At 36.7% G+C, this 26484-nt stretch overlaps 9 protein-coding genes across 9 annotated transcripts; 2 read left to right on the plus strand and 7 right to left on the minus strand.

The window, feature by feature from the left end:
* Positions 1-860: 860 nt before the first annotated feature.
* On the minus strand, positions 861-2743 carry LOC17890687 (60S acidic ribosomal protein P0-3). The gene is made up of 5 exons (XM_006298085.2): positions 2421-2743; positions 2262-2330; positions 1786-1884; positions 1283-1675; positions 861-1186 (listed from the first exon to the last, which is right to left on the minus strand). The coding sequence occupies exons 1-5, from the start codon at positions 2673-2675 to the stop codon at positions 1034-1036; spliced, it is 969 nt and encodes a 322-aa protein (XP_006298147.1). The 5' UTR covers positions 2676-2743; the 3' UTR covers positions 861-1033.
* Positions 2744-3093: 350 nt separating this feature from the next.
* LOC17892035 (transcription termination/antitermination protein NusG) lies at positions 3094-4598 on the minus strand. Its single transcript, XM_006299628.2, has 4 exons — positions 4186-4598; positions 3762-3940; positions 3340-3679; positions 3094-3239 (listed from the first exon to the last, which is right to left on the minus strand). The coding sequence occupies exons 1-4, from the start codon at positions 4570-4572 to the stop codon at positions 3156-3158; spliced, it is 990 nt and encodes a 329-aa protein (XP_006299690.1). The 5' UTR covers positions 4573-4598; the 3' UTR covers positions 3094-3155.
* Positions 4599-4974: 376 nt separating this feature from the next.
* Positions 4975-8542, minus strand: LOC17893828 (laccase-7). The gene is made up of 6 exons (XM_006300056.2): positions 8386-8542; positions 7957-8108; positions 7274-7518; positions 6800-6928; positions 5405-6358; positions 4975-5322 (listed from the first exon to the last, which is right to left on the minus strand). The coding sequence occupies exons 1-6, from the start codon at positions 8476-8478 to the stop codon at positions 5192-5194; spliced, it is 1704 nt and encodes a 567-aa protein (XP_006300118.1). The 5' UTR covers positions 8479-8542; the 3' UTR covers positions 4975-5191.
* Positions 8543-11217: 2675 nt separating this feature from the next.
* Positions 11218-13381, plus strand: LOC17893422 (transcription factor MYB1). The gene is made up of 2 exons (XM_006297782.2): positions 11218-11619; positions 12245-13381. Exons 1-2 carry the CDS (start codon positions 11304-11306, stop codon positions 13123-13125), a joined length of 1197 nt encoding a protein of 398 aa, XP_006297844.1. The 5' UTR covers positions 11218-11303; the 3' UTR covers positions 13126-13381.
* Positions 13382-13423: 42 nt separating this feature from the next.
* Positions 13424-16404, minus strand: LOC17892220 (probable serine/threonine-protein kinase At5g41260). The gene is made up of 10 exons (XM_006297486.2): positions 16272-16404; positions 15954-16174; positions 15456-15591; positions 15203-15336; positions 15007-15112; positions 14818-14903; positions 14410-14631; positions 14180-14326; positions 13989-14102; positions 13424-13901 (listed from the first exon to the last, which is right to left on the minus strand). Exons 1-10 carry the CDS (start codon positions 16345-16347, stop codon positions 13671-13673), a joined length of 1473 nt encoding a protein of 490 aa, XP_006297548.2. The 5' UTR covers positions 16348-16404; the 3' UTR covers positions 13424-13670.
* A 740-nt stretch (positions 16405-17144) lies between these two features.
* On the plus strand, positions 17145-18721 carry LOC17890906. Its single transcript, XM_006298365.2, has 3 exons — positions 17145-17249; positions 17615-17762; positions 17901-18721. Exons 1-3 carry the CDS (start codon positions 17217-17219, stop codon positions 18452-18454), a joined length of 735 nt encoding a protein of 244 aa, XP_006298427.1. The 5' UTR covers positions 17145-17216; the 3' UTR covers positions 18455-18721.
* Positions 18722-18823: 102 nt separating this feature from the next.
* On the minus strand, positions 18824-21723 carry LOC17891711 (beta-glucosidase 23). The gene is made up of 12 exons (XM_023785585.1): positions 21509-21723; positions 21328-21397; positions 21182-21237; positions 20980-21055; positions 20803-20880; positions 20587-20674; positions 20231-20486; positions 19805-20138; positions 19650-19684; positions 19438-19540; positions 19234-19342; positions 18824-19145 (listed from the first exon to the last, which is right to left on the minus strand). The coding sequence occupies exons 1-12, from the start codon at positions 21668-21670 to the stop codon at positions 18938-18940; spliced, it is 1575 nt and encodes a 524-aa protein (XP_023641353.1). The 5' UTR covers positions 21671-21723; the 3' UTR covers positions 18824-18937.
* Positions 21724-23491: 1768 nt separating this feature from the next.
* On the minus strand, positions 23492-24650 carry LOC17893835 (glutathione S-transferase U8). Its single transcript, XM_006298348.2, has 2 exons — positions 24265-24650; positions 23492-24047 (listed from the first exon to the last, which is right to left on the minus strand). Exons 1-2 carry the CDS (start codon positions 24586-24588, stop codon positions 23694-23696), a joined length of 678 nt encoding a protein of 225 aa, XP_006298410.2. The 5' UTR covers positions 24589-24650; the 3' UTR covers positions 23492-23693.
* Positions 24651-25589: 939 nt separating this feature from the next.
* Positions 25590-25949, minus strand: LOC17891528. Its single transcript, XM_006299647.2, has one exon. The coding sequence runs from the start codon at positions 25947-25949 to the stop codon at positions 25620-25622; it is 330 nt and encodes a 109-aa protein (XP_006299709.1). The 3' UTR covers positions 25590-25619.
* Between the last annotated feature and the right edge of the window lie 535 nt (positions 25950-26484).

Genomic DNA, 26484 nt, shown 5'->3' on the forward strand with positions numbered 1-26484 from the left:
TGATCGAAAAACAGAAAACATGTTAAATGCAGGACTCATTATTCAAATGGATCAAGAACAACACCTACAAGGCTAAAACTAAGTTAATATTGCAAGATCGCTTGCTTCTTATCATAGTGATTATACATGTGGTAACCCATAAAAAAACCTGCAACTAAGGAGACAAACAGAATCATCACTAAAGAAAGATAAGATAAACTAAAGGGAGCCAAACCAAACTCCTCATTACTTCTTGCCTTGTTCAATAGCACATTCCTCTGGAACCACCGCCGTTGACCGCCTAACACCGCATATTGTCCAGAGATACAAAAACGTGAAATTCACACCTGCGGTTCCATATATCTCAAAGCATAAAACGAACAGAAAAGAGAGGGTTTTGAACATCACCATAGCTTAATTTGGGATTAAACCAAGACAAAGTCTTTTTATTTAATGGCTACAAAGACGAGCATCCCATTTTTTAAGAAGTGTTAGTTTTGTTTTCTTCTTCTTGTGTGGACTTATGTGAAGAAAGCTAACGGAAAGAGTAAAATACCATTAACTCATGCAGAAATACCTTGATTCGCACTCAGACACACTCAAACTCTCACTGCTGACTAAGTTAGTATAATATTTAATGCTGTTTCATGATATCTCTCTTGATTCGCAACAATTAATCTTCGATAGTGAGATTTATGTCCACTTTCCTCAAAATATTTTCCCCTAATTATAAAGACTCAGAATGCTATACTATATCATAAGAAGATTTGCTTTACGAAATCTTATTTACTACCTATATATTACTGGTTCAATAGTACTATATCGCGTTGGTGTCATTAAACACACTCGTGTACGGCACATAAATGAACAGAAGTTGGAGCTAAAAAAACATAATTGGCCATAACACCCAAAAAAAATATTGAAAACTCCATAATAAAAGACAGTACCATAAAAATCTGAACTGGCCAAAACCAAGAAAATTGAGGTAAACATTCTAAAAACGAAGTAACATTTATCAGTCATGACAAAAAGGTAAAACCTTGATAGACAAAATCTACTCTTCATCGAACAAACCAAAACCACCGTCGTAGTCTTCTTCATCAGATTCTTCTTTCTTCTCCTCTACTTTAGGAGCAGCTGCAGCTTGAGCACCACCACCTGCATCCGCAGACACAGCTGCTACAGCAACAGCAAACTTGCTAGGATCCTGCATTACAAATTTACGGCCGAGAATTAACATTAACAAAATCAATACTCCCAGCTTCAGAAATAATATGAAAAGATGCAAAATTTAATGACTAACCTTCAAGAACTCCTTAACCTTCTCTGCTTGAGGGAAGGTGTACTCAGTGGCAACAGCAATAGCCAAGGCATTCTTGTAGGCATTGATGAACATATGCGGTGCAGCAGCAAGGGTAGGGTAAGATACAGCTAAGGCCAAGGAAGTGACCATAGAGATACCAGAAGCAAACTTCTCCACAAGCTGATCTTCTGTAAGATCAAGAACCTCTGGGCTGAAGACTGAACCATTGTCATAAACCGATTGGACAACAAGACCATATGAGAACGGCCTGATGCCAAGCTTGGCTAGAAGGGCAGCCTCAGAAGACCCAACCTTGTCACCTTGCTTGATGAGCTCCACAGGGGTGATAATTTCAACAGTACCCTTGTTAATCTTGGTTGGGATGTTAAGCACCTACACATCCCGAAACATATTCATTCAAACGTTTGATTCAAGTTTCAATAACTTCAGACTTTGTACTCAAACGAATCCAGTCAAGTATTACAATATAATATTAAGCAAACCTGGAAGAAAGATGTCTGGGACGGGTCGAGACCAGTGTTGCCAGGTTGGACAACGACATCAATTGGGGCAACCAAACCCACACGAGCAGGAGCACCAACCTGTAAACAGTATCAACAGTTCATTTTCAATTCAATAATATGAATAAAGCATCAGCATATTACACAATCATATATAGAAAGCATCAATAGTTCATACAGTCCAATCCTATATGATAGGGCGGCATCAACGTATTACACAAACAAATCATATTGTGGAATGTATCAACATTTTAGACAATCCAATACCCAAGTTGATACAGGTGACTGTTATACTCTTAGCTACACAGGCTATTGAGAACATCTCTAAGACAAACATAAACAATAAACGCAAAAATGCAAAGTTAAAACAAATTTCCTATACACATTAGATAAGACCAAAAGCTATAATCCAACATTTGCAGAGAATTAGAAAAATGAAACAAGATGAAGTAACCAACCTTGTACTTAGCAACCTCCTCACTCACTTCCTTGAGGTCACCTTTGGTAAAGATTAAACCAACGTTTCCCTAAAAAAACAAACACAGATCCAAACGCAGATTATAATCTAAACTATCCGAAACACAAAAACAACATTTCCGCAAAGTTGAAAAGTTCACCTGAAGGAGAGGAAGCAGATTCAGGATAGAAGTGTTTCCGGTGTTCTCAGAGTGCATCCTAACGGAACGCTTCATCATAGTGTTCTTTCCCATAAGCACCACAGAGTCTCCACGAAGACCCTTTCTGATGTTCTGGAGCTGAGTTGATCCGACGTTATCGGCCGCAACGACCAAGATCTGGGTGTATTCATCGATAAGCTGACATAGCTTGGCGTCGTACGCGATCTTCTTCTCGGCCTTGGTTGCTTTCACCATTTTCGCTCAAAAGGACAAATTACGAGACACAAACTCAATTTAACTCTGTGCAGAGAGAGTTTGACGTAAAGAAACTAGGGTTTTGGTATCAGCCTTTTTATAGTTCACTAACTGGCCAAGAGATAAGGGATCTCTAGGGTTTTCAAGTGACCTTAATCTAACGGTTTGTATCTGTTTGCTTGATTGCTAATCTGACGGCTATTATTTACTTCAATGATATTGGGCCTTTCCCGAGCGGGCCCAAATCCAGTCTTTCGCCGATTAAAAACCATTATGCGTTCTTATGTTAAATTGTTGAAACGGGACACAGTTCATTAGATGTTAATCAGAGTTGCTGAGTTGCAAGATGTTGTCCATCTCTATGGTCTTCTTCATCAGAGGAAGACATAGAAAGTCGTCGTTGTGCTCGCATGGGGAATTTAACAAAACAGATAGATTTATATTTCAAACCAAAAATTCACATGTAGTGAACAAACTAGTCTAAGATTGAATCTCAAGAACAAGTTCATTGATGTCAATTTCCACTAGTGTCTCCTTTCCAAACAAACTAAATCCCACCGTTGCCTGCAAACCATCAACCATACAAGAGAGTCACTGAGTCAGAGAGACATCTAAACAAATACATTTGTGCACACGCAAGGAGCTAAAGGTTAGTTACTGGTACCTTTGCAGTTTTGCGGTTCAGTTTCTTAAAGTTTCCAACAAATTCTGCGAATGTTCCTGATAAAACTCGAACTGTAGAACCAGCTACAAGTTTCTTCTTTTTCCCCTTTGTTTCAGTAGCAAGTGTAGCTTTTCTCGGGGCTCGTTTCGGTTTAGATTCTGCTACAGCCTCAATAACATCTGAATTAGAATTCTGTGAGGCTAGTAAGGTCGCTTCTTGTTCAGCTCTTTCTGCTTCCTCGAACTCACTGTCTGCTTTCTCTTGTTCTTCTTTTGCTTGTTTGAAAATGGCTTCCAAATCACTGTCGTCTACTGGTCTCGGTTTATTAATCTGTCTCTTGCTGCAAAAAAATACAGATACAAATCAATTGAAAGACATTTACGCATGTATAGAGTGAGAGTGGGAGTGAGAATACTACTCACGTATTTCCAACTTTTGAGCCTATGAAACCTCCAACTCCATCAACTTCTCTAATGGAGTCATGTATCTCTTTGTTCAATATACATCTGATGAAAATGCAACCAGGGAACACAGGTTTCGGTTTTACGGATATAGAACCGTTCTTCAGCTTTCTCTTCACCTGAACAGATGGAGCATACACCTGGACAACGAAATTCCAAAGCAACTTGCTTCAAAACCAGTTGTTTGAATTCCCCACAAATTCTCAAGATCACACAATAACCCAAAATCTAAACTCAAGATCACACTAACCAAAAAAAACCAATAAAGTGTCAATCTTTAAACAAAAACGTTTAGTACTCTAAGATACCATTTTGATCTCATCTCACTGTCAAAATCCGAACTTCACAACCACACAACAGAAAATTTGAGAAGTAATTGCAATACCGTGAATTCCATTTCAGGGAATTGACGAGCGAGAGCTCGAGCTAAGATTTGAGCAGTCTCGTGACCACGAAGTCTAGAAACCCTAACCACCCACCATTGCGGACCCGACTCCGCCAAAGTGTCCAAATTCAGCTCCTCCGTCCACGTCGCGTACCGTTTCTTTGGCTTCTTAATCAACTTTTCTTCAACTTCTTCTCGCCAGCTATACCCTGATTTGCTCTCCCGCCGCTCGTTCCGGAGCTGCCGTCTCTCTTTCGCCGTAAGCTGGTGATTCCGCTCGATGACACAGGCGGAGATAGAGAAATGGGTTTTGTTGATTGTCGTATAAATCGATGGGATTAAGCTACTACGACTCCATTGGAGAAGTCCCCCTTCCAGCTTCATCATTCTCTGGGTTTTTTTTTCTGTCTGTTCTGAAATTTAGGATAATGTTTTGGAAGTTTTTTTTACCGGGAATCGGTTAACACCAATACCGGTAGGAAACTAAACCAGAGTAGGATTACCTGACCAATAACGGTAGTATACTTAACTTTGTACCGTATTTTAAAATTTCGAACTGATTAATTATTTTCATTGTTTAGAAGTTAGAACCAAATATAACTGATGAGGCTTTCTAAAATTCTTCGCCAATTTTGCTCTTATATATATTTTTTGGTGTTGAGAAAGAGGTACATCTATATATGAAGCAATTTTTGTGCTTATGTTTGATATTGTTTATTTTTTGGTAATGTATATTTGATATTGTTTGAACTCAAGATTTAAATACACAAAATGAAAAAGTGAAAAAAATTAAAAGAAAATAAATTATATATCACTCACAACACACATAATTTAAATTTTTAGCAACACCATCTGAAGGGGCTACAATTCAATTTTAATTACCGACTACATCAAAATAAATGTGAGAGAGCAAATCTAGTGAGACTTCGATCCAAATTATTTCCTTCTTTGCTCTAAATAATCTTTTTCTTATTGTTTTCAAGAAACCTTTGAAATCAAAAGTTGCTTAACATTTGGGAAGATCAAGTGGTGGGGGTGGCAATGAAGTGGCCTTGGTCGGCCCGTTCTCAACCACAAATATCATCCCTAGTCCGAACGGCAAGTGAACATCGATATGGCAATGCATAATCCACGCACCTGAACCAATGTAGTATCCAACATTTAGGTTTCATGCATTAACAATAAAGAAAGCCTTTGTAAACTGAGAGTTGTGCTTTACCTGGATTGTTAGCAGTGAAACGGGTCACGGCCCATCCACCAACAGGCACAGCCAAAGTGTTACGGAATTGCGGGTTAACGAGATTGAACTTGCTCCGGTCACGCTTCGCGTCATAATTACCAAACCCTTGAGCCAAAACATGAAAATTGAATCCGTGGAGGTGCATGGGATGATTCTCAGCTGCGATAAGCGCATGGTTCTGCAGCACCAACTCCACCGTCGTATTGAATTTCAAAACCTTGGCGCTCGTTGTCTTTTGAGTGAACAAAAGTCCCGGGTTTGTTTGGGTTATGTTCGGGTTAGTGTAATCGAACTTAACCGGAGGCTGGTCTGGAAAATCCGGTGTGAAAATCCCGTCGACGCCGTGGAACACAGCTTCCAAGATCGACAGCTTTTTAGGTAGCACGAAAGAGTGGTTGCTCATAGAAGCTGAGAATTTCGGGCACGTGGTGTTATCTGCGCATGCCTCTAGCCCGAGGCCGATGGTTACGAGCATCTCTTCGTCCACGTGGCGTGGTACTGGTACCCAGTGAGGTCCATCGACTAATGAAGTTAGGTTGGAGTAGAATCTGTGAGCGGTTAACGTGTCGAAGAAGGCAGGGAGCTTAGGCATCAACACGCGCTTCGTTCGCCGTGTTTTCGAAGCGCCGGCGTAGTGGATGATGCCTCTGGTGGTGGTGTTGGGGAAAGGGACGCCGGGTGCGCTGGCGTAAGGATGAGCTGCCATGTAGTAGGAGGTGTCGATGGACTGATCGGCGAAGAGGAGGGCGTCAACGGTTTGACCCGGTGCGATTGTGATGACGTCGGTGACGTAAGGTTCAGTGTAGACTGCGTCAGCGGCGACAACTGTAAGCCTGTGATTGGCTATCTTGAAAAACATTTGAATGTTCATTGCCGCGTTTATGATGCGTAGTAAGTATCTCTTTCCTTTCACCACGTTTAGACTAAACATTCCTATTTTTATTCATACCCAAAAAATAAAAGATTAATAATGCAATGACACAGTATTTAATTAGTGTGATTAGAAAGAAGAAAAATAACATGCTATTTGCTGACTCTGATGTACTGTTTTTGTTATTTTTATTTTTTACGGCATGCTCTTTTGAATGATATACATATGAAAAAGATAAACATGTAACGTAAGTTGAATACATAGTTTGATTATGATATTCTACCCGAAATTAGTTATAACGGAGACTGAAATAAGTATTCTAATCAACATGTAATAAGATATACGTCATTTGGTTATTATTTACTTTAGCTAATGAAAAGTTGTGGTCATTTTACTCGTTTTACTAATTAGTTGCAAAAAACGTATTTTCGTTCATGACTAGGCTAATGATTATTATTGTTATTATTTGTTTAAGTTGTTGTTGTTGTTTCTGTTTGACTCACTGTCTTTGGAGCATGGATATAGGTTTCCGGGAAGGCCATTGATCGTATAAGCGTCGGAATTGTTTGGAGGAACTCCGGTGGCGATTGCGGTCTCCTCTAATGCGACTACATCGGTGTTCCACCATTCACCTGTTTTTTTAAAAAAATAGAAAGTTAGATATTATTGATAGAAGACTTTAGTTTGGCCAATACTATAGCTACTAAAGTATATAGAAGTTTCAATATTAAAAGACAAGGAACAATATATCCGTCGCGTCATTCACCAACTGAAGTACTAACGTGTGCGTTCGATTAACTATTTAAATAGTTTGATATCACATCTAAAGTTCTAAACTGAGGATTACGACACATCTAACTTTTAGCAACTCATCAATTTTGGTTTAGTAATAATGTATCTATAGCTTAGTATAATTAGTAGAAAATATAACAAGATTTATTTAAAAAACATTTACTATAATTAATATTGAGACATACCGAATAAGATGGGAACCTCTTTGTGAGGCTTGGGAAACGGGTAAGAGTGGCCGGATTTAGGGCGGATGACAAGAGCACCGTACACGGTGGCACGTAGGAAAGAAGAGTGTGCGTGCCACCACAAGGTACCTTCTTGGCCGGTGATGTTGAATCTGTAAGCGTATCTATGCCCAGGCTGGATTGGGCATTGCGTTATCATACTCGGTCCATCTGCCCAAACTGTTAGTCTATGGAAGATCCCGTGCCTGCGTCGTCGTACGTGTACACATATTATTAATTAAGATATCTACATATTTAAACAATTTTGTCGAACCTAACACACAAAAAGTTGTTAAAACCTTTCAATAAAAAAGCCAAACGAAACTAACAAATATGATTCACTAGCTAAAGATAAAAAATATAAAAAAATATGATTCATGAAGGAATACAAGTTGAAAAGTAATTAGTCTATGATAAACCGCTAAACAGATATAAAAAACACATAGACACTGTTTGAAATCCATTTTTCTATATGTTTTCTTATATTTCGAAAACAAAGTTGAGTATTGTATGCGAGAAAGGAAATAAATAAGAGACTGTGAAAGGCTAACGTCTAGTAAAGTCAAAAATAAAAAACGTAATCATTCAGCAAAACTAATACTAATATAAAACGAGGTTAATTAAATAACTAATTAATTGAGTACCAATGAATTGTGATGTTGTGAGGTGAATTGTTGAGGACGTGAATAACGAGCGAGTCACCCTCCTTCACGCGTATTGTTGGTCCTGGCAGGCTTCCGTTTACCACCGTCACCACTTGCCGTTTGCACAGCCGAGACACCGTTAAGTTTTGTACCTGGCAATACCCAAGTATCTCTCACGTCGTTAATTAGGGATATGCATGATCGGTCAATGGTCACGTTAGCTAGTAAAATTAAAACTCATATTCTTCACATTAAAACCAAAAAAAAAACAAAACTTAAAACTCATTTTTCACATTCTAATAAAAACATGATTTTGGTCTTCAAATAATTAAAAATCTTGTTATAAATTTTGAAACGGATTCAAAATAAGTATAACTAACACGGCAATAGAAATCAATATTAATGGGAGAAGAAGCGTGCAAAAGTTACGTTGAAGGTGTGTTCGACAATGGCGGCAGAAGCTATTGAAGAGACTGCGAAGAGAAGTAGAGCGCAAGCAAGCAAAACCCTAACACCCTCCATCGTCTCTAGCTAGAGAGAGAGAGAAAGATGAACGAGGGAGATCTAGCAAACAAAGAGAGATATATGGTTGTGTTATGGAGATGTTGAAGCAAAGAGACGTGGTTCCACTTTAATAATTTATAGAATGCCAAGTGGTAACTAACGAAGAAAAGAGTAAACATTTGATGGTAATTAGGGCTGTCTAATAAGATAACGGTTTAAATATACAAATTACAAAGTATGTAAAATCATCATGATGGTTCTCAATATGGGTTTCAAAGTTTATTTAACTCTTTAATTAGTACCTTAACTAGCCACGTAAGTTCTATCCAATGTTACTGCCACATCATTTTGACAGTTCTATCACATGTTATACTTAGAAATAGATATATTTCACATAAATAAAAATTGCGTACAAACATTACTGATATACCAATTAGAATGTATAAGTTGAACAATAAATGTTTAATATATAAATCCTCTATTCCAATATAAGTTTCTTAAGTATATATATAGATAGAATATTTTGCATAATTTATAACTAATATGATGTATATCGATCACTGTTCTAAACTTTTATGGCATAATCAATATATTTGGGTGTGTATGTAAGTAAGTAGTTGTCTACGTGTGTGCATGTGTGTTTTGTAGATATTGAAATATTCTTGGTAGCGAAGCTATGGATGGCGCCCATAGGTATTTTTCAATCTGTTAGTAGAGACATCGTTGTCTAAATTTCCTACAGTTGATTACTCCCTTGTATTAATTTAGTTTATCCTTTTTTATTTCTCTTAGGAAATAACACAAAAGTCATCCAATATTTTTTTGCGTATCCAAGTTTTTTTGCGTCTCAACACAAACTATCTCTACTCGTTAGCAGGTCCAATATAGACAACTACTCATCTACTATTATGATATCTAAGTAACAACCACAATTTTAGCGACAGATTTATAATAAAATTTGGAAATTCTGAATTCGCAAAACCTTTCCCAAAATATGTATAACAATATTTTTAAATATCAAACGTTACAAATATTTTAATCATTGATAAAGTAGAAATCAATGTTTCTATTTTTTTCCACTGTTATTGTTCTCGGATTTTAAAAGCTGAGTAGTTAAAAGATATCCAAGTATCATATGTGATCTTGTATTTAAAAGTAGATTTTGAATTCGATAAAATTAAGGAATCAATTAACGAACACAAAATTTTGCTTTAAGCTATATTTAAATGCAAAAACAATACATGCGACGCACTTCAGACACAGGCCAGTTGATCCTGTCTCAAATTATATGACAGTTGGTAGTATTGTGGAATTATTCATGTCAACTAAACTAATGATCAGTTTCAACAATTGGTTTACTTATAAAATGAAGAGTTTTGATACGTGCATAGAAACGGTCAAGTTGAAACTTGAAAGCCTCTTCTAAGTCAACTTTGTAAAACTTTCAGGAAACGTGTTGTATCTTTGTGTAGATATATTAACTTCATATACATTGGTATCATATTCGTATGAATTTATGTTCTTATAGTCGACATCGTTATAATATAACTATAATTACCTTTACTGTGTACTGTGTTTTTTCTTATAATAATTGGATTCGACAACTGTTTTAACTTGACCTAGTTGTTCCAGTTAATCATTCTTTTCCGAGGTCATTATGTGTGACGTTGTTTATTGTAATAGCTACATAGTTTAGATATCGATCAATTATAAACATATAGTAAACGGCCGTTCTCGCCATATTTTTGAAACCCCGTTTTTTTTTTTTTTTTTAAACTATAGCAGCCATGAGCTGATCTAAAGATTTGTTGTCAGGCAAAGGTCGCTCTCGTGTAATAATAATCTGACTGTTTCTTGTATGTTCAAGCATTGGTCTGAAGCTCTTTCTTTATTAGCTTTCGATCGCCATCTCATCGTTTTGATACGCGAATGGATTACCATTGACTTTTCAAGTTATATTAACACAATTTCAAAGCCTTGGTTAACACGATCAACTCCTAGCCTTGATCTTGAATACCTTCTTATGAAATTTCAAAATATAGTTGGCCAAATCGAATGTTTATTGTTTTGTGACTTGACTTTGCTAGAAAAACCTATTTAGAGGTGACCTCTCTACAATATAATTTTCATATATTTAAGATCAAACATTTGCATTTTAAAATAATAAATTAAAATTATTTTTTAAAACAATGAGGTCTACTTTCATATCTTGCATTTGTTTATATAAGTAGAAAAGACTTGCAAATTTTATTAACATCTAGTGTCAATCAAATCCTTTTGAAAATCCAATAGAGAGAATCATTTACATCTGATAACACACCAGATTACAACTAGTACTTATAAATTATAGATCGTATAACACAAAATATGAAAGGAAAATCAAAACACGCATTACCCATGTATATTCCCGGAAATTCCATCTCCAAACCATTAGTCTACAATGAAAACCATCGAATGAGCTACGCGGGGAGGCCTAATTTAGAGAATAATGGGCTTAAATAGGCCCAATAAAAAGTACTTAGTCCACCGCTAATGAAAAATTTCCCGCCATAAGCCAGTGAAAGTCATCAACCTCCCATAGATCTTCCGTTTTAATGAATTTACCTAAATCTCCCTCGTAGATGCTTGACCAGAATAGAAGTCAGAGGATTACTAATGAGGGTAACGTGGTAAATGCCAATTAAAAGGGTGAAAAGGTAATTAAAAGGAACAAAAAGATCCCCCGAAACACAAGCCCTACGAATCTAAGCTGAGAGAGAGATAGAGCGTGTGCTCACGCGACCCCAACGAGACCCAAACGCTTTACAGTTAAGTCCGGTAGGTGAGAGAGACAAGGGAAGCGTATGGAGGGAGAGATTGCGAGACGATCGGAGACGACGGGGTTAAGGGAGGTGGAAGAATCGACGACAGAGGTGGGAATTGGCGGAGGAGATGGCGATGACGATGGTGCGGCAGGGACGAGTGGGAGAGGAGGAAAAGATCGAGTAAAAGGGCCGTGGTCACCAGAGGAAGATGTTGTGTTGAGTAAACTCGTTGATACTCATGGAGCCAGGAATTGGAGTCTGATCGCACGGAGTATTCCTGGTCGTTCAGGCAAGTCTTGTCGTCTTCGTTGGTGTAATCAGCTCGATCCAACTGTTATACGCAACTCCTTTACTGGTATTTATCCATTTCCCTGTTTTTGATTTTAATTGGGGATTTTATTTTTCGATCGGATTGTTCCTCTGATCTTCTTCTTATCTTTCTGATTTTGTTTAATTGATCTGTGTTGAGCTTGAATTGAGGAATCTAGGGTTCTTGTCTTTGGTTCCATCATATTTTTGCTGTTTTATTCTGTCGTGAAACTAACTATTGGATCATCCCTGTGGCTGCTTGTATGATTGTGAAATGGCATTGAATTGTGATCTTCCCAGCGAAATCAGTAGGGAGATTCAATCTAAATTGAAATATTAGAAAAGAAATCATCTTTAGATTATGTGCTTCTTCAGGGTTTGTAATTTTTTTTTTTTAATGGGTCGTGAACTTCTACTTTGAACCCCAAATGAACGGCAAAGTTAGGATGGAGTAGCTGTTCTAATTACGGTTTATTTGACATTGTTACTTCGTTTAGCTGTAAATTTTTTGTTTGTATTTGGCGCTGCGTGGTACTAGCTCCCAAGGGAGTAGGTATTACTAGTTAATTGTTCTCGAGTTAATATGATCTTTTCGTATCAACTTTAATCTTTGTTTCTATATCATTTAATCAGTCCCTTGTTTGTATCTTTTTGTTTGTTGGTTTATGAAGAGGTAGAAGACCAGGCTATCATCACAGCACATGCCATCCATGGAAACAAATGGGCTGCTATTGCAAAAATCCTTCCTGGTAGAACAGATAACGCTATTAAGAACCATTGGAACTCCACTCTAAGACGTCGATTTATGGATCTTGAAAAGGCAAAGAATATGGGAACTGCAGGCTTAGTCGTGGAAAATCCTGGATTTGGAGTAGCCTCGTCAGAAGAAACTTTATCCTCAGGGGGCGGTGGTCAGGTAACTACTCCAGTTGTATCTCCAGAAGGCAAAGAGGCCACGTCCATGGAAATCTGTGAAGAGCAATGCGTTGAGAAAACAAATGGAGAAGGTATTTCTAAGCAAGACGGTAATGATCCTCCAACGCTTTTCCATCAAGGTATTTCTAAGCAAGACGTGAATGATCCTCCTACGCTTTTCCGTCCGGTAGCTCAGATCAGTTCTTTTAATGCCTACAATCACATGGAAGGATCCCCCTCCCCACATATACAAGACCAAAACCAGTTCCAATCATCTAAACAAGACGCTGCAATGTTAAGAGTGCTTGAAGGAGTTTACAGCGAACTGTGTGTGCCTCAGACATGTGGAGGTGGTTGTTGCACAAACAATCCCGTTGGCATTATTCAGCAAGACTCATTGTTGGGTCCAGAATTTGTGGATTACTTAGACCCACCAACGTTTCCAAGTTACGAACTAGCTGCTATAACAACGGATATAAGCAGCCTTGCTTGGCTGAGAAGCGGTTTAGAGAGTAGCAGCGTGAGGGCGATGGAAGAAGCAGCTGTCCGGTTAAGGCCACAAGGCTCAAGGGGTCATCGAGATCACTATCTTGTCTCTGAACAGGGGAAGAACATAACCAATGTCTTGTCCACATAAACAAATAGCAGAACAAAACCAGTCTCTTGAGTTTTTTTTTTTTTTTGGATTTCCTGACCCTTTTTTTTTTTGGTATTTGATTTGTTTTATCTCTTGATCTCGGAGAGCTTGAGTCTTGCTTGTAATCGAAGTTGTGATGTAATTGAGTAGAGATAGTTTCTATAGTTCTGAAATTGAGTAGAGGCCATAGCGTCTTTCAACTTCCTTATGACTTGTATGATGGCGATTGCGATATACAATGATATGGTTTGTAACATGTCTTAACAAGCCCACAATGATGATCTCATAACACTGCCAATTAGTGTGAACGTGTAATAAACAAAATCCACAATCCAGTTAAGAGCAAGGAAATACAGCAAGAAAATTCGGTTTTAGCACACAAAAATCTGATGGTACAGCAAGGTTCTGTCAAACCAAGTCAAAGAAGCAAACATGTATATGTGCTATGTGTGTATTCACATTTCTAATACACGTATATCTATACGTATGCAGAGAAAGAAGCTGTACAGTTCTTTTGTTTGTTTGTTCTTGTTGTTGCTGTAACTCTAAAAAGCTTCGAGAGAGGAGCCATGTCTAAGAGCTTCTTTAGCTTCAGGTTCCATCCCAAGCTTTAAGAGACAAGCCACTTGTAAGTAGAGAGCGATTGAAAACTCTGGTGATGTGACTTGAGCTTGCATAGCGTCACTTAGAGCCTCACGGAACATATCGTTCATTAGGTAACATAGACACCGTCTGGCTAATACTGTTGGTGATACCACTGGTGCTCCGCTCATGAACTGTTTATAAGAAGAAATTCATATTGTTAGGAATAATGTATCTTTGCTGGTAAAGGAAGATAGGATCTTGATGATTCAAAATGATACCTCTGTGTAGAATTCGATTGCGGTTTCAAAATCCTTAGCACGAAATGCGGCATCCCCATGCTTCTTGTAATCCATATTCTCTTGCATTTGACCCGTCCACATTTGAAATGAGAACTGCAATTTTGTTTTGGACCCATAATGAGATATTGAGCTGTATCAAGAGATTTTATGTTTATCACAAACATATATACCTCGTTTGTGACCACCACATCATCCTCTCCATACCCGACTTTCTCGAGTAGTTCATGTATGCCACTTAGATCCACTCTCCAGCATGCTTCTCCAAAAGGGGTCAAGCGCAATGGTTGCTTTGTTTCAGGTTTAGTGTATGATTGACTCTGTCATTATTAAACTCCATGATTACATAAGAAAAGATTGCAAAACCCGAAACCTTGGAAGAATTAGTGGAGTCATGACTTACAGGGATGTTTTCTCCTTTGACGTTTGGCCAAGACTCAGCTCGTTTCTCAAGCCTTGAAAGAGCCGACAAGAGAAATTTTATGCTTGGCCTCTCGTCTGGTTCAGGCCGCAAACAGCGGGAAGCTAAATGTATTAGTTCTGTTCTATCCTCATCAGAGAATTGATCATCCAGAGCTGAATCCATTAACACCAGATAGTTTTTGCCACGGAACAGATCAAGTGCCTGGAGTGACATTTCCAGATAAGCTAAAACTAATGAAAGTTCTCAAGATATATTTATATAAAATATAAATCATGCCTCAGGATGCAACTAATTTCAGTCTCCTTAACAAGAACCTATCATTTATAGCTATTGACATTTGACACCTTGAGGACCAACAGACATTGTGCTTTGCGAGAAGAAAGTTACATGGTTCGGTGGAATATGTTTGCCGCTCATAAGATCCAGTAGTAAGGTCCCAAAGCTAAAAGTGACACTCTCTGGTATCACAGTACCTAGCAAAGTTTAAAAGTTACAAGTGTTTCAGATGATAGTTTAGTGCTTTTTCTTGAGAAGAGTGGTTGGATGTAATCATAAAATTCAGTAGAAAACACATACCTAGACGCAAATATTCAGGAGGAGCAAATGCCAAGTTGGTGCTATAACTCTTCCCCTCTCGGCTACACTTCATTAGACCGAAGCAAGACAGCCTGGGATTCCCAACCTGTTAAATACTTTGTAAGAAACTTATGAAAATGATTATTCTCTATATGAAACTTATGATAATGGTTATCAAACTGCCGAAATTTTTAACCTTATCAAACAATATTCTGTAGGTGTTAAGATCATGGTACAAGTCTATTCCCCTATCATTACAGTACTCCAAGGCTATTGCAGTATGTAACGCAACTCTCAGCCTCATCTCCCATTTCATTGGTCGTTTCTCCCCTGAATTAATTTCACAGTCAAACAATTTATTGGCAATAATGAAACTCAATGGTATAGTTAAGGCAAAAGATATCAAAGGCACATGGGAGTTAATCAAAACTTAATAAGTTGAGTCTCACAGTGGAAGAGATGCTTTGCAAGTGTGCCATTAGGCATGTACTCAGCAACGAGCAGCCTCTCGTGACCTTCTGAGCAACAACCTATCAAATTGGCCATATGCTCACTCCTACACCTCCCCACAGCTTGTGCTTCCTCCTGAAAAACAAACTGCCACATTTAAGAAATGTGCCTCTGCAACAGATCAAGTTCAGAACCTAATTTGAATCTTTACAAACACAAAAAAAAGGATATGAAATTTGCCTCTGAAACAGATCAGAATTAAGAACATTGTCACATTAAAGAGAAGTATTTCGGTAATAATAACCAATCAAAGTCAAAGACGATGAACAATCGGCAAAAATAAAAAAAGGGCTCTAAGCTTAAAATCACGAGTCAAATCTTAAGCAAAACCAAACAAAGAAGAATCTAGAAATTTAATTCAGACTCAAAAAAAACCTAATTTTGATTCCAACCATCACAATGAATGAGTAAGTTAAGAAAATGGGTAAAAGACGAACGATGAATTCGAAAGAATCAGGCCATGAAAGTCTCTGAAACCGCTTGACGGCGATCAATGTGCCGTCGTTGAGCCTCCCTTTGTAGACGATATTAGGAACCTTCTCGTTGTGCTCCGACACGATGTTGCCGGCGGAGAATCCGTCAGTAGCGACTCTCAACAGTTCCAAGCTAAATTCCCGGAAACTGGGACAAGTACTTCCCTCATCTTCTTCGCTTTTATCTGCAGCCAAACTATTAGGTTAGTTCTCGATCCATCGTCTTCTATCAGAATTTATCGCAAAAGAGGAGTGTCTGGAGATTTCGTCGGAATTTTTTACCTAATTCGTCGATGACGGTAGAAGTAATCGACGGAGATGGCGATCGACGCCAAGGTCGGAAACAAACGCAGCCCATCGCCGGCGATGGAGAAGGTAGACGATAACAGTTTCTCCGGTGGAGGAAAACTTTCAAGTGCTTTGGTTATTAAACTCCCGCCTCCCGGAAAGAAATTAATATCTATTTTTAAAGAAACAAATCGAATATTTTTATATATCATAATTAAATAGTTGATGAACAATATAATCTATAATATTTTTTTTCTGAAAAAATCAACGTAGAATTATATTATTTAATTTGTTTGCTTGTTCCATTTAAATTCCTCGTTCTTAAATTGTGAGCACATAACATTACAAACAAAAAAAATTATAGAAATTTGCTGAATTTCGTCTTTGTTTTAGGCTAAATTCGAAATCTCTATGTTCAAGGCTTCATCTTCAAAGTACATTTCAGTTTTTGAGTTTTACATTTAACCATAAAATTTTCTCATTAAAAGATTTTTGGCAATATACCACACTTATCTTTATTTTTTTCACAATTCATCCACAATTTTTTATAAAAAAGTGCAAGTAATCTATCGTAATCAAATCGTTTTCGTAAATTTGATCATCATTACTGGCAAATAAAAACACTCTAGAAACTCGAGTGTGGTGTAATGGGACGCTCGTTTAGGTGACTAATTAAATATTTTAAATCCATATCTTCTTATTAAAAATAAAATGTATAGGCCTAAAATATAAGTTAGATTACGCCTAACGGACCATTTAAATTGAAATATGGGCCTTAATGCTAGGCCCATTAATTTGATCTTGGAGTCTGGATGAACAGTCTCTTTGAGTTTGAGCTATCTTTTTCGTTGATTGATTGATTTCATCAAACAACTCGAAACCACTGATCGCCAATATTTTCCGGGAAAGCTCTTTGAATTTTTCGATACCTTGTTAACCATGGCGCTTCATGGGACTGGATTTTTATGCAAAGTAAGCTATTATCTCTCTTCTTTAAAGACATTTACCTATGATTTTCCCTTTGATATCTGAAACTCCAATCTATATTTATCATATGTAATCCAAGAAGAACCCATTGAGATTGGATGGTTTGTTGTTCATGGCGAGAATTCTAATCTTGTATTGTGTGAGGATTATTACAGATTAGGTCTTGTACTAAGATTAAGCCCTAGATGAAATTCGATCGATGCGGTCAATATTTATAGCTTGTTTACAATTAGAAAGCAACTCTGAGAGGCAGCGTCTTCTTCAAGATCGAAACTTTTTGTTGTTACCCAGCAAATTTGATGAATCTATTGCTGTTCTAATCTGGCCTTAAATCTTTTGCTCCCTGATAGGTTTCAAGCACAGTAGATGTCACATCTCTGTTTGGTGGTTCGACGAGGCTGCTTCACTTGCCTAAATCTAAACCCATTTATTGCAACATGGTTTCTGCCAGCAATACATTTGGGTTGGGTCATCTCAAGCTGCAGAACAATGAACCGTGTGCGTTTTACTCTTACAGTCTCTGTGGTCTTAGTGATTTTAGTTCGAGCATCTTAATTAGTAGAAGAACTAGTTTTAGATGAGGCCCGTTTCGTTAGTCTTGGTTTTCTTTAATGTTACTTTTGACATTTGAAGCAGGCTCTCGTCTTAGGCCTTGTCGAGTCAAACGTGAGGACAATAACCAAACTGCAGATGTTGAGAGCATATCAGTGGATGAGAACACGTTGAAGCAAGATCTCGAGATTGCGATCCAGGAAGAAAACTACGTGGAAGCAGCTAAAATACGGGACAAACTAAAAGACCTTCAAGAAGATAACAAAGCCTCTGTTTTGTCAGCTAATTCTAGGTTCTACCAATCTTTCAGAAACGGGGACTTAGCTGCGATGCAATCGCTGTGGTCAAAAACTGGAAACCCGTGCTGTGTCCATCCAGGAGCCAAAGGCATAACTGGGTATGATTATATAATGGAAAGCTGGGAGTTTGTGTGGATGAACTATGAGTTTCCGTTACAGATCGAGCTGAAAGATGTTGAGGCTCATGTCCGAGGCGAAATAGGTTATGTAACGTGTATGGAGTTTGTGAAGACAAAGGGGAGTAGTAGTTGGGGAGCTCAGTTTGTGTCGAATGTGTTTGAACGGATTGATGGACAATGGTTTATTTGCATTCACCATGCTTCTCCTGTTGATATTTGATCGATAAACCAAAGCAACGTTACACAACTTCAAAATGCGTTACTGGGATTGCACTGGGATATCTTGGTGGTTGTTTTAGGGCTGGTGAAGGGCTCTATAACGAAAACTGATCATTTTGGCGATGAATGTGTAGATATTCCGATCTGTTCTTTTATCGGATCAATGAGTTTTAGCTTGTACTTCGTTCAAAATACTCCTGTTGTAAATTACGAATGTTTTGTTTGCTTTAGATAATACATGCAATGCAGTTGTTTCGTATGTTTTGAAGGTGAATGTATTAACTTCACATAGCAACTTCTAAAAAGGGTCATTTTATTATAACCAAAGGCTTTTTGGTTTTGTCAAATCAGCTAAAGATCGAGAAATAAATAAAACGAAGAAGGAACACTTTTATTCTGACCAAGACCTCATGAATATTGGTCGATCACATACTCAAACATAGATAGAAATATTGAAGCATGAATCAAATCCTCAAAATACAGCTCAAAGCTCATCCTTCTTGATCGCAGAGGGACGAACTCCTTGACTGAGAAATTCTCTGTAATACTTGCCCGATTCTTTCTCATGACGCGTGAGGTTATTTTTGAAATCAATGTAGTAGAGTCCGAATCTGTTTTTGTAACCATCTTGCCACTCGAAGTTATCCAACAACGACCATACAAAGTATCCGGTGACGTTCACCTTGTCGATGCTGCATATGTTACACAAATGCTTCATCAGATTCTTCCATATGTACAATTGTTAGTCTATGATATACTTTAAAAAGAAATACGACTTACCAAATAGCCTCTTGCATACTCAAAAGATGCCTCTGAAGATAATATTTTCTATTGTGATCAGCAGTACCAACTGCAACCGAGTCTGTGGCCCCAAGTTCTTCTCCATATCCTAAGAAAAACAACATGTATATTTGATATTTATCCTAAGATATAATCAGCACATGATAGATCAGAGTTAAAAGTAAAAGTAGAATATGTAGTTACCATTTTCCATGATCATAATTTCCGGGTTTGCGTATTTATCTTTGATGTACTTCAAAAGACTTCTAAATCCTCTAGAGTAAACGTTTAGTGCAGCGGTGAAAGGCTGAAATAGTACAATGGTGACAATGTTATTTTAATTAGACGACAATATGATATAATATTTAGTTGGTGAAACAATTTCAAAGTGGGATCAGTCTTAATCAAACGCATACCCTGCTACCAATGGTGTAGTTTTGTACATTCTTGGCTGCACAGATGAAGATAATATATTTTAATTAGTAATAATTATAAGGTTCTCTATATATACGTTCCAACCTGCTGCTGTGACTTTTTGGCATAATTAGTAAGGGAAAAAACAAAAACTTACTTTCCCATTGAACAAGAGAATCTTGCAACCATCTTGGTTTGGTGTAATCAGGCTTCTCCAAATGGTTTGAAAAAGCTGAAGTATAGTAGTTGAGTCCAACGAAATCGGTAGAATCCTTCAATTTTTTCTTCTGCTCAGTGGTAAATTTAGGCAACCTATGGCCAACAATGTCTTTCATAATCTGTGGATAATCTCCGAAGGTAGTTGTGTCCAAATGCCATCCGAGCATAAAGTCAAGTGCACGGTCGATAGACGCACCGTCTTGTGCATCTTCAAAGTCATGTGGCTCGAACCAAGCCGGACTATGGGCGATTCCTACCTTAGATCCTTTACACTATATAGCCATAAAACATAATTAAATATGAGAATTAAGATCTGAAAAAATGACGATAAATGAATTATAATGATATATATATGTGTAGGTACCTTTTCACACTTTCGTAAAACTTCAACGGCTTCAGCGTGAGAGAGTAAGAGGTTGTGACTGACTTGATAAGCCTCAAAACCTGATCGTCCGTCTTGGCATAAAGGATTGACGTAAGGAGAACAACGTCCTGGTGCCTTCTTTCCTACGTCATACCCGGCGTGAGAGAAGACCCATGGCTCGTTGAATGTGATCCAATGCTTCACTTTCCCACCGTATTCTTGGAAAACGAACTCTGCGTATTCCCTGAAATCTTTCCTGTATTTTCCCCAAAAATAAAACTAAAAAATATAAAAATCACGTGGAGAGTACTGTCTCATAAGTTAAGCTTTAATTAGTTCTTGTTACGAAAACGTACACAATGTTTTGGCTCAAAAAGCCGCCATATTCGTCTTCTAGATCTTGTGGAGTGTCCCAGTGGAAAACAGTCACGAATGGAACGATACCTAATCACATTATCAAATATAAATATATTTTTTTAGAGGAAGATAAGAGTGTGGTAGGTATAGAGTTTTTTTAATTTGTTAATTAATTTATATATGTAACATATATATTCTTTAAAAATATGTATAACCATTTTTGATGAGCTCGTCGATGAGGTCATGGTAGAATTGCACACCAGCTTGGCTCACTCCCTTCTCCTTTCTCCCATCTGATTAATTAAAAAAAAAAGCATTGTTTTGTTTCATTAGTATTTCAACATTCATATACACTTTAAACACACCAAATTAATTTTGATATGTATACTCACGAGGAAATATTCTTGACCATGCGATGGACATTCTGAAGGCGTCTGTGTTGAGACTCTTCATGAGCTGAATATCTTCCTACAAACATTTTTTTGCAGAGGAGACAATTAATATTTCAACATGCATCTAGTATAATTAAAATGGACTAATTAATCAGTATATTATATAAGTGATAAATAATGTTTCATATTAATATATATGTACCTTATAACGATGGAAGAAGTCAACTGCTACATCGCCGTTATCGTTATTACATCTTGCTGCAATTTAAATTTTGTTAAATCAAAAATATTCTAAAGTTTAGCTAAGAGTACTTGAGAGTTAGCTAGTAAGAAAAAAAGTAGATGTACCTGGATATCTCCTACAGTAGATATCCCATAAGGCAGGTCCACGACAAGTTTCGTTAATTGCACCTTCAACCTAATGACAATAAACAAAAATAGCTGACGGGTTTAGCAAATGATATATAAAACACATATATATATATATATGCTACTGATCTGGTATATATGAATGACTTTTAAACTGAACCTGATAAGCCGCAGTAGCCGTGCCAAATAGAAAACCTTGAGGGAAACTTCCTCGGCTTAGTTTGCTCGATGGCGGACAGACAGGACCGTCGGCATTTGCAGGAGACCCGACGATAACTATGAGCAAAAGCAGCCCCAAGAGAGGAAACTTTTGCAAAGCCATTTTCTGTATTTTTCTTGTTTATGAGCAGAGGAAGTTTAGTAGTACTACTGATATGGTTCTTTTACATCTCAAAGGCTTTCTTTATATAGCGATTTTCCAATTCACTTATTAAAATTTCGTGTGTGTTTTTTTAATATGCCAACCAGGCATCGTTTATCATTTTAATATTCTATTTTGATAGATCAAGATCGTGTTTTCGATTCCAATATTGATTACTACGTACATGGTTATTGACGTTAATTATAACACAATATGTTATATTATTTTATATATTTGTCTAAACTACTATTATACTGTATCTATTTTTAATAGGATGATTCATTGCATGATCTATATCGTTGCATTATTAGTTTTCCTTTTTTCTCAAAATTAATTTACAACATATAAATATTCCGCGTGTCCAACGAGTACATATTAAAATAATAAAAAGTGACTTTTCGATAAAAAGTCGTTGTGTTGCTCGAAAAAAATGAAGCTTCCATACATTACAATAACTATATGGTATAATATAGAGTACTTGCCCTTGAGATCGTTTAGTATTATTAGCTCACATGGAGTATGGTTGCACCTGCATAGAATGAGGCCGATTTTTTATTCTTTTAACTCACACTATACATAAAATAGTAGTTTTTTTGTGTCCTCTTTTATTTTGGCAAAAGACCGTCGTTTTATTTGTTTTCAAATTTAAAACATTTAATAATATATCTCGTGTTTAACGAGCAATTATTTTAAATGCAACAATAGTTCGGCTTCAATCTATAATTTCCCCATAATATAAAGAAAAAAAAAACAACAATTAAACAGTAATATTGAAGTTTCCACGTGGTAAAATATGATTATCAATAATTGTCTAATTGCTCCATGTTTAAGAATACTAAATACATATTCTTAAATTTTATATTCGTAAGCAAGTTATAATAAGAGTACGTAACACATAATTTGAATATATAATAGTTTTGGTTGATATAAAATGAATGAAGGATGGTGGATTTTCGATAAACTTTTCTAGTTTGGATCGATAATTTTTACATTGGATAATAATATATAAAAAGACCTATTTGTAAAAGAAAAGAAGAAGAATAAACGGAGTTTGAAGAGGAGAAATGAGAATCCGTCATCGTTAATTAGGATTAGAGAAGTAAATACTGTAGAGGCAAATTTAATAAGTAATTCAGTTTATAATTTGTAATCTATTAGGAAAGGACAATATGAGTTAGCTAGTCCCAATCGTGCGTCCTATATTGGTAATGAAAAAATTGGATTGTTTGCGTTAAAGTTATTGATATATAACATAATAATAGATGACGAGATTAATTTAAAATATCATCTCTATTTAAATGTTTATATTCTTCTACTATGAACCTCAAATATCTTTTGAGTGTTGATGCTTATCTAAACTTGCAATTGGTGCATAGTATAGATCCAATTTTCCGAGTATTAATAGGCAAGATGATGGTTAATGCGTTACATTAATGGCTCCTTCTATCATTAAATGTCCACTACATATGTATAATAAATATAAGGATTAAGTTTATTTAGTATGATTGAGTCTGGCACTGCGAACTGGCAAGTAGCCATAACTCTTATTAATCTTTTACTAGTAAGACTAAAATTGTTAGGTCGTCAGTAGTCACAGATCCGATATAATCGCCAATAGTAAATATATTATCATCAACCATTCGATATTCAACGTCTTGATTTGTTTTTTTTCACCACTTTTGAGTCAGCTTCGTTTAGACGTAATTGGACCTTTTAAAAAATGGAAATCTGAACGTGGGGAATTAATCTTACGGTTTAGCCACTACGTTTGGAACACTCCAATTTAAATGTAACACTCTTAAATTAGCAAGCCTACTACAACAAATCAATTACATGGACTGAAGCCCATTATTTAAAGTAGCCCAAGTAAAACGGACTTAGTTATGGAGTGAATAACTCGAACTCAGGCGTAAGTATGTTTTCATTATTAAGAAGATAATCATTAATTATAGAAAACAAATATACTAAGAAAGAGGCTCTCTTATTAACCAGATGTAGCAGCACTTCTAAACGGGGTCTTGAAAAGAGCGGCGAGCTTCTGCTTAGGCGGCAAGACTTCCTTAATGATATTATTGCCTACGAAATCTTCCGACCAACGTTTAAGGTTTGGAAACTCCTCTGCGGTCATGATCGTGACTCCTGAAACTTCTTGGACGATCCCTAGCCAATACCCTATGAAGTCAGCCGCTATATCGACTATTCCAATTGTCTCTCCTCCGAAAAAACGTTTGTCTCCGATCTCTTTTTCTAGACTTATCAAACCCTCATAAGCCTCTTTCCTTTCTTTTTCTCTTTCGCTCTCAGGTCCCCAAAAAGCCTTCCCCATTGCTACCATTACCTTGAACCACAAAGAAACCATCAATACCAGTTATATAATTTAATCTTGTACACAATTCTCATTAATTAAGACACATATGTATCTTGATTCTTGATATTTACGTGAATACTTTGCTATTCAATTCAAGTTTCATTGTATATATAAAAATCTCACACCTCTGTATATAACATAATATGTAGTATTAAGATCAACATATAACATATATATATATGTGTACCTTTTCATCCACATACTTAGCCCAAAAACGGGCCATGGCACGCTCATAAGGATCTTGAGGCAATATCGTGGGACCTGTCTTCCACGTATCTTCGATGTATTCGACGATCACCAGAGATTCAGCTATCGATCTGCCATTGTGGACGAGGACAGGGACTTTCTTATGGATAGGGTTGTACTTGAGAAGCATAGGGCTTTTATTACCATAAACATCTTCTTCAATGTACTCATAAGGTATGCCCTTAAGTTGAAGGACCATCTCTACTCTTTTGCTAAAAGGACTTCCCCATAACCCCAAAACCTGTACTTGCTCTTCTTGATTCATCTTTCCGGTTAAACCTGTTTGGTTTTCTGTTCTCTGTGTCTGTGTGTATGTGTTTTCTTGAGCAATGCTGGCGAGCAGTTATATATAGTCACTTTGGACTTGGTTAAACGCATGTATAATGTATTAAGAAAAGTTGGTTCATGAGAAAATATAATAGTAAAATATATATTATATAGTTGGTCAAGTTCTTGATTTTAATGGAGGGTAGTGGTTGAGCGTGTATTGTATATGCTGTGTAACCTTGACAAGATAACATCATTGATACCGTTGACGGATTCAAATACTTCCATGCCAAGTTTTGTTTTGGATCATAATAATACTTTAATTTCTGATTCGTTTGTTTCTCGGAGATTGACTGATTACGTAAGCAATTACGTTAACAAGTGTGGTAAACGGGCCATTATCTCTACGCCCAAAAGCAATATTGAATCGTATAACATGTTTAGCTTAGAAAATCCATGTGAAGCCTCAAAGCCTTAAACTAATCTTAGAGGATACGCATTACGCAATTTGATTAGGCTGATATTAAACCCGAAGTCCTATTGGGCTATTAATTATAACCGAAGTTGGCCTCTGTTTAATTGTTTAGTTAAATAACATTGTGTTTCTTTCCATGTTATATGAGCTTCGATTTAATTTTTTGTATGATCGTGCTTCCATTGATAATTTTAGTTTTCTCAACAAATATAACTACTGTAGTTGGACAACAATTATTTTGAAGTAGATACTGAGAGTTTAGATTTTTTCTTTTACTAAAAATCAAGGTTCGAGATGATCTTTTGTTTTGTTTTGTTTTGTTTCTTTCAAAAAATGTTAACTGGTTATCACATGAATTATTTTGTTTAGTTAGTATTAGCAATTCAGTGATAAATTTTAGCTTGTAAAAAAAATAAAAATAATAGATAAAGACAAATATGATGAGAATGAAATCTCAGTTTATATCACTACTTACGAAGAAAAAGACAAATTTACATTAAAAAGGTAAATTAACGGAAAAAAAAAATGTACATAAACATTAACAAAAAGAGAAACTAAACTAAAACTTTAGGTGTCTCAGTCTCCTTCTCATCGTAAATGGGCTTCGGTTTCCTCGTAGCCCTTATATAACAAAACACCGCCACAAGAAACGTAGTCGCTAAACCCCCGAGTATAACTCCACCGCCGGCGACCGATTTGTCCACCGTGGAATGGTGGTGTTCGTGCCGTACAGTCTCATCCAAATGTGAAACCTCCGGTGCTTCTCCTGACCAGTTGTGCCTGCCGATCTTCCTTGTTGCCGGAGGCTCAGCTTCTGATAATGCTGCCGCCATGACCAAAGTATACGTTAGTAAGCAGCATACAACTATAAGCTTCGAAACCATTGTAGGGTTTCTGTTTAGGAATGTCTCCGATTTTTTTTGTTTTTCTTTACTTGGATTAACTCTTGGAGATGATTGTGTATTGTGATATTGGAGAGTTATTTATAGGTCAATGTAATGTTAATATCTCACAATTTTTCTAATTTTCTTTTGTTGCTCGGGAGGCTAGACAGATCGTGTGGTGTCATATGGAAATTTCCGAGTGTTTGGTTTCCGGGTAAATCGGGTAAGAGATACACACATACACTTTGAATTTCAATGAGAAAATACATTGTTTTGTAAGTTTTTCAATTAAAAAATTTATAATTTATGTTTTCTTCGATGGAGCTGTCGGGTTGGCCGGAGGAATCATACGGGTGTACACGTGAACTACATTAAAAAATATAAAAGAATTGAAATTAACAATTCATGCAAAAAAAAAAGTCTTCTGCTAAATTGAAGGTACATATGTTTTTTTAGATATTGAAACGAAGAAGATAAGGGATTATTTAGGAGACTAAATAAATTTGATATAAAAAAACATATAAGCTAGATGCCT

This window comes from Capsella rubella, unplaced genomic scaffold, assembly GCF_000375325.1.
Source record: "Capsella rubella cultivar Monte Gargano unplaced genomic scaffold, Caprub1_0 scaffold_3, whole genome shotgun sequence".
In the NCBI taxonomy this organism is placed as follows: domain Eukaryota; kingdom Viridiplantae; phylum Streptophyta; class Magnoliopsida; order Brassicales; family Brassicaceae; genus Capsella; species Capsella rubella.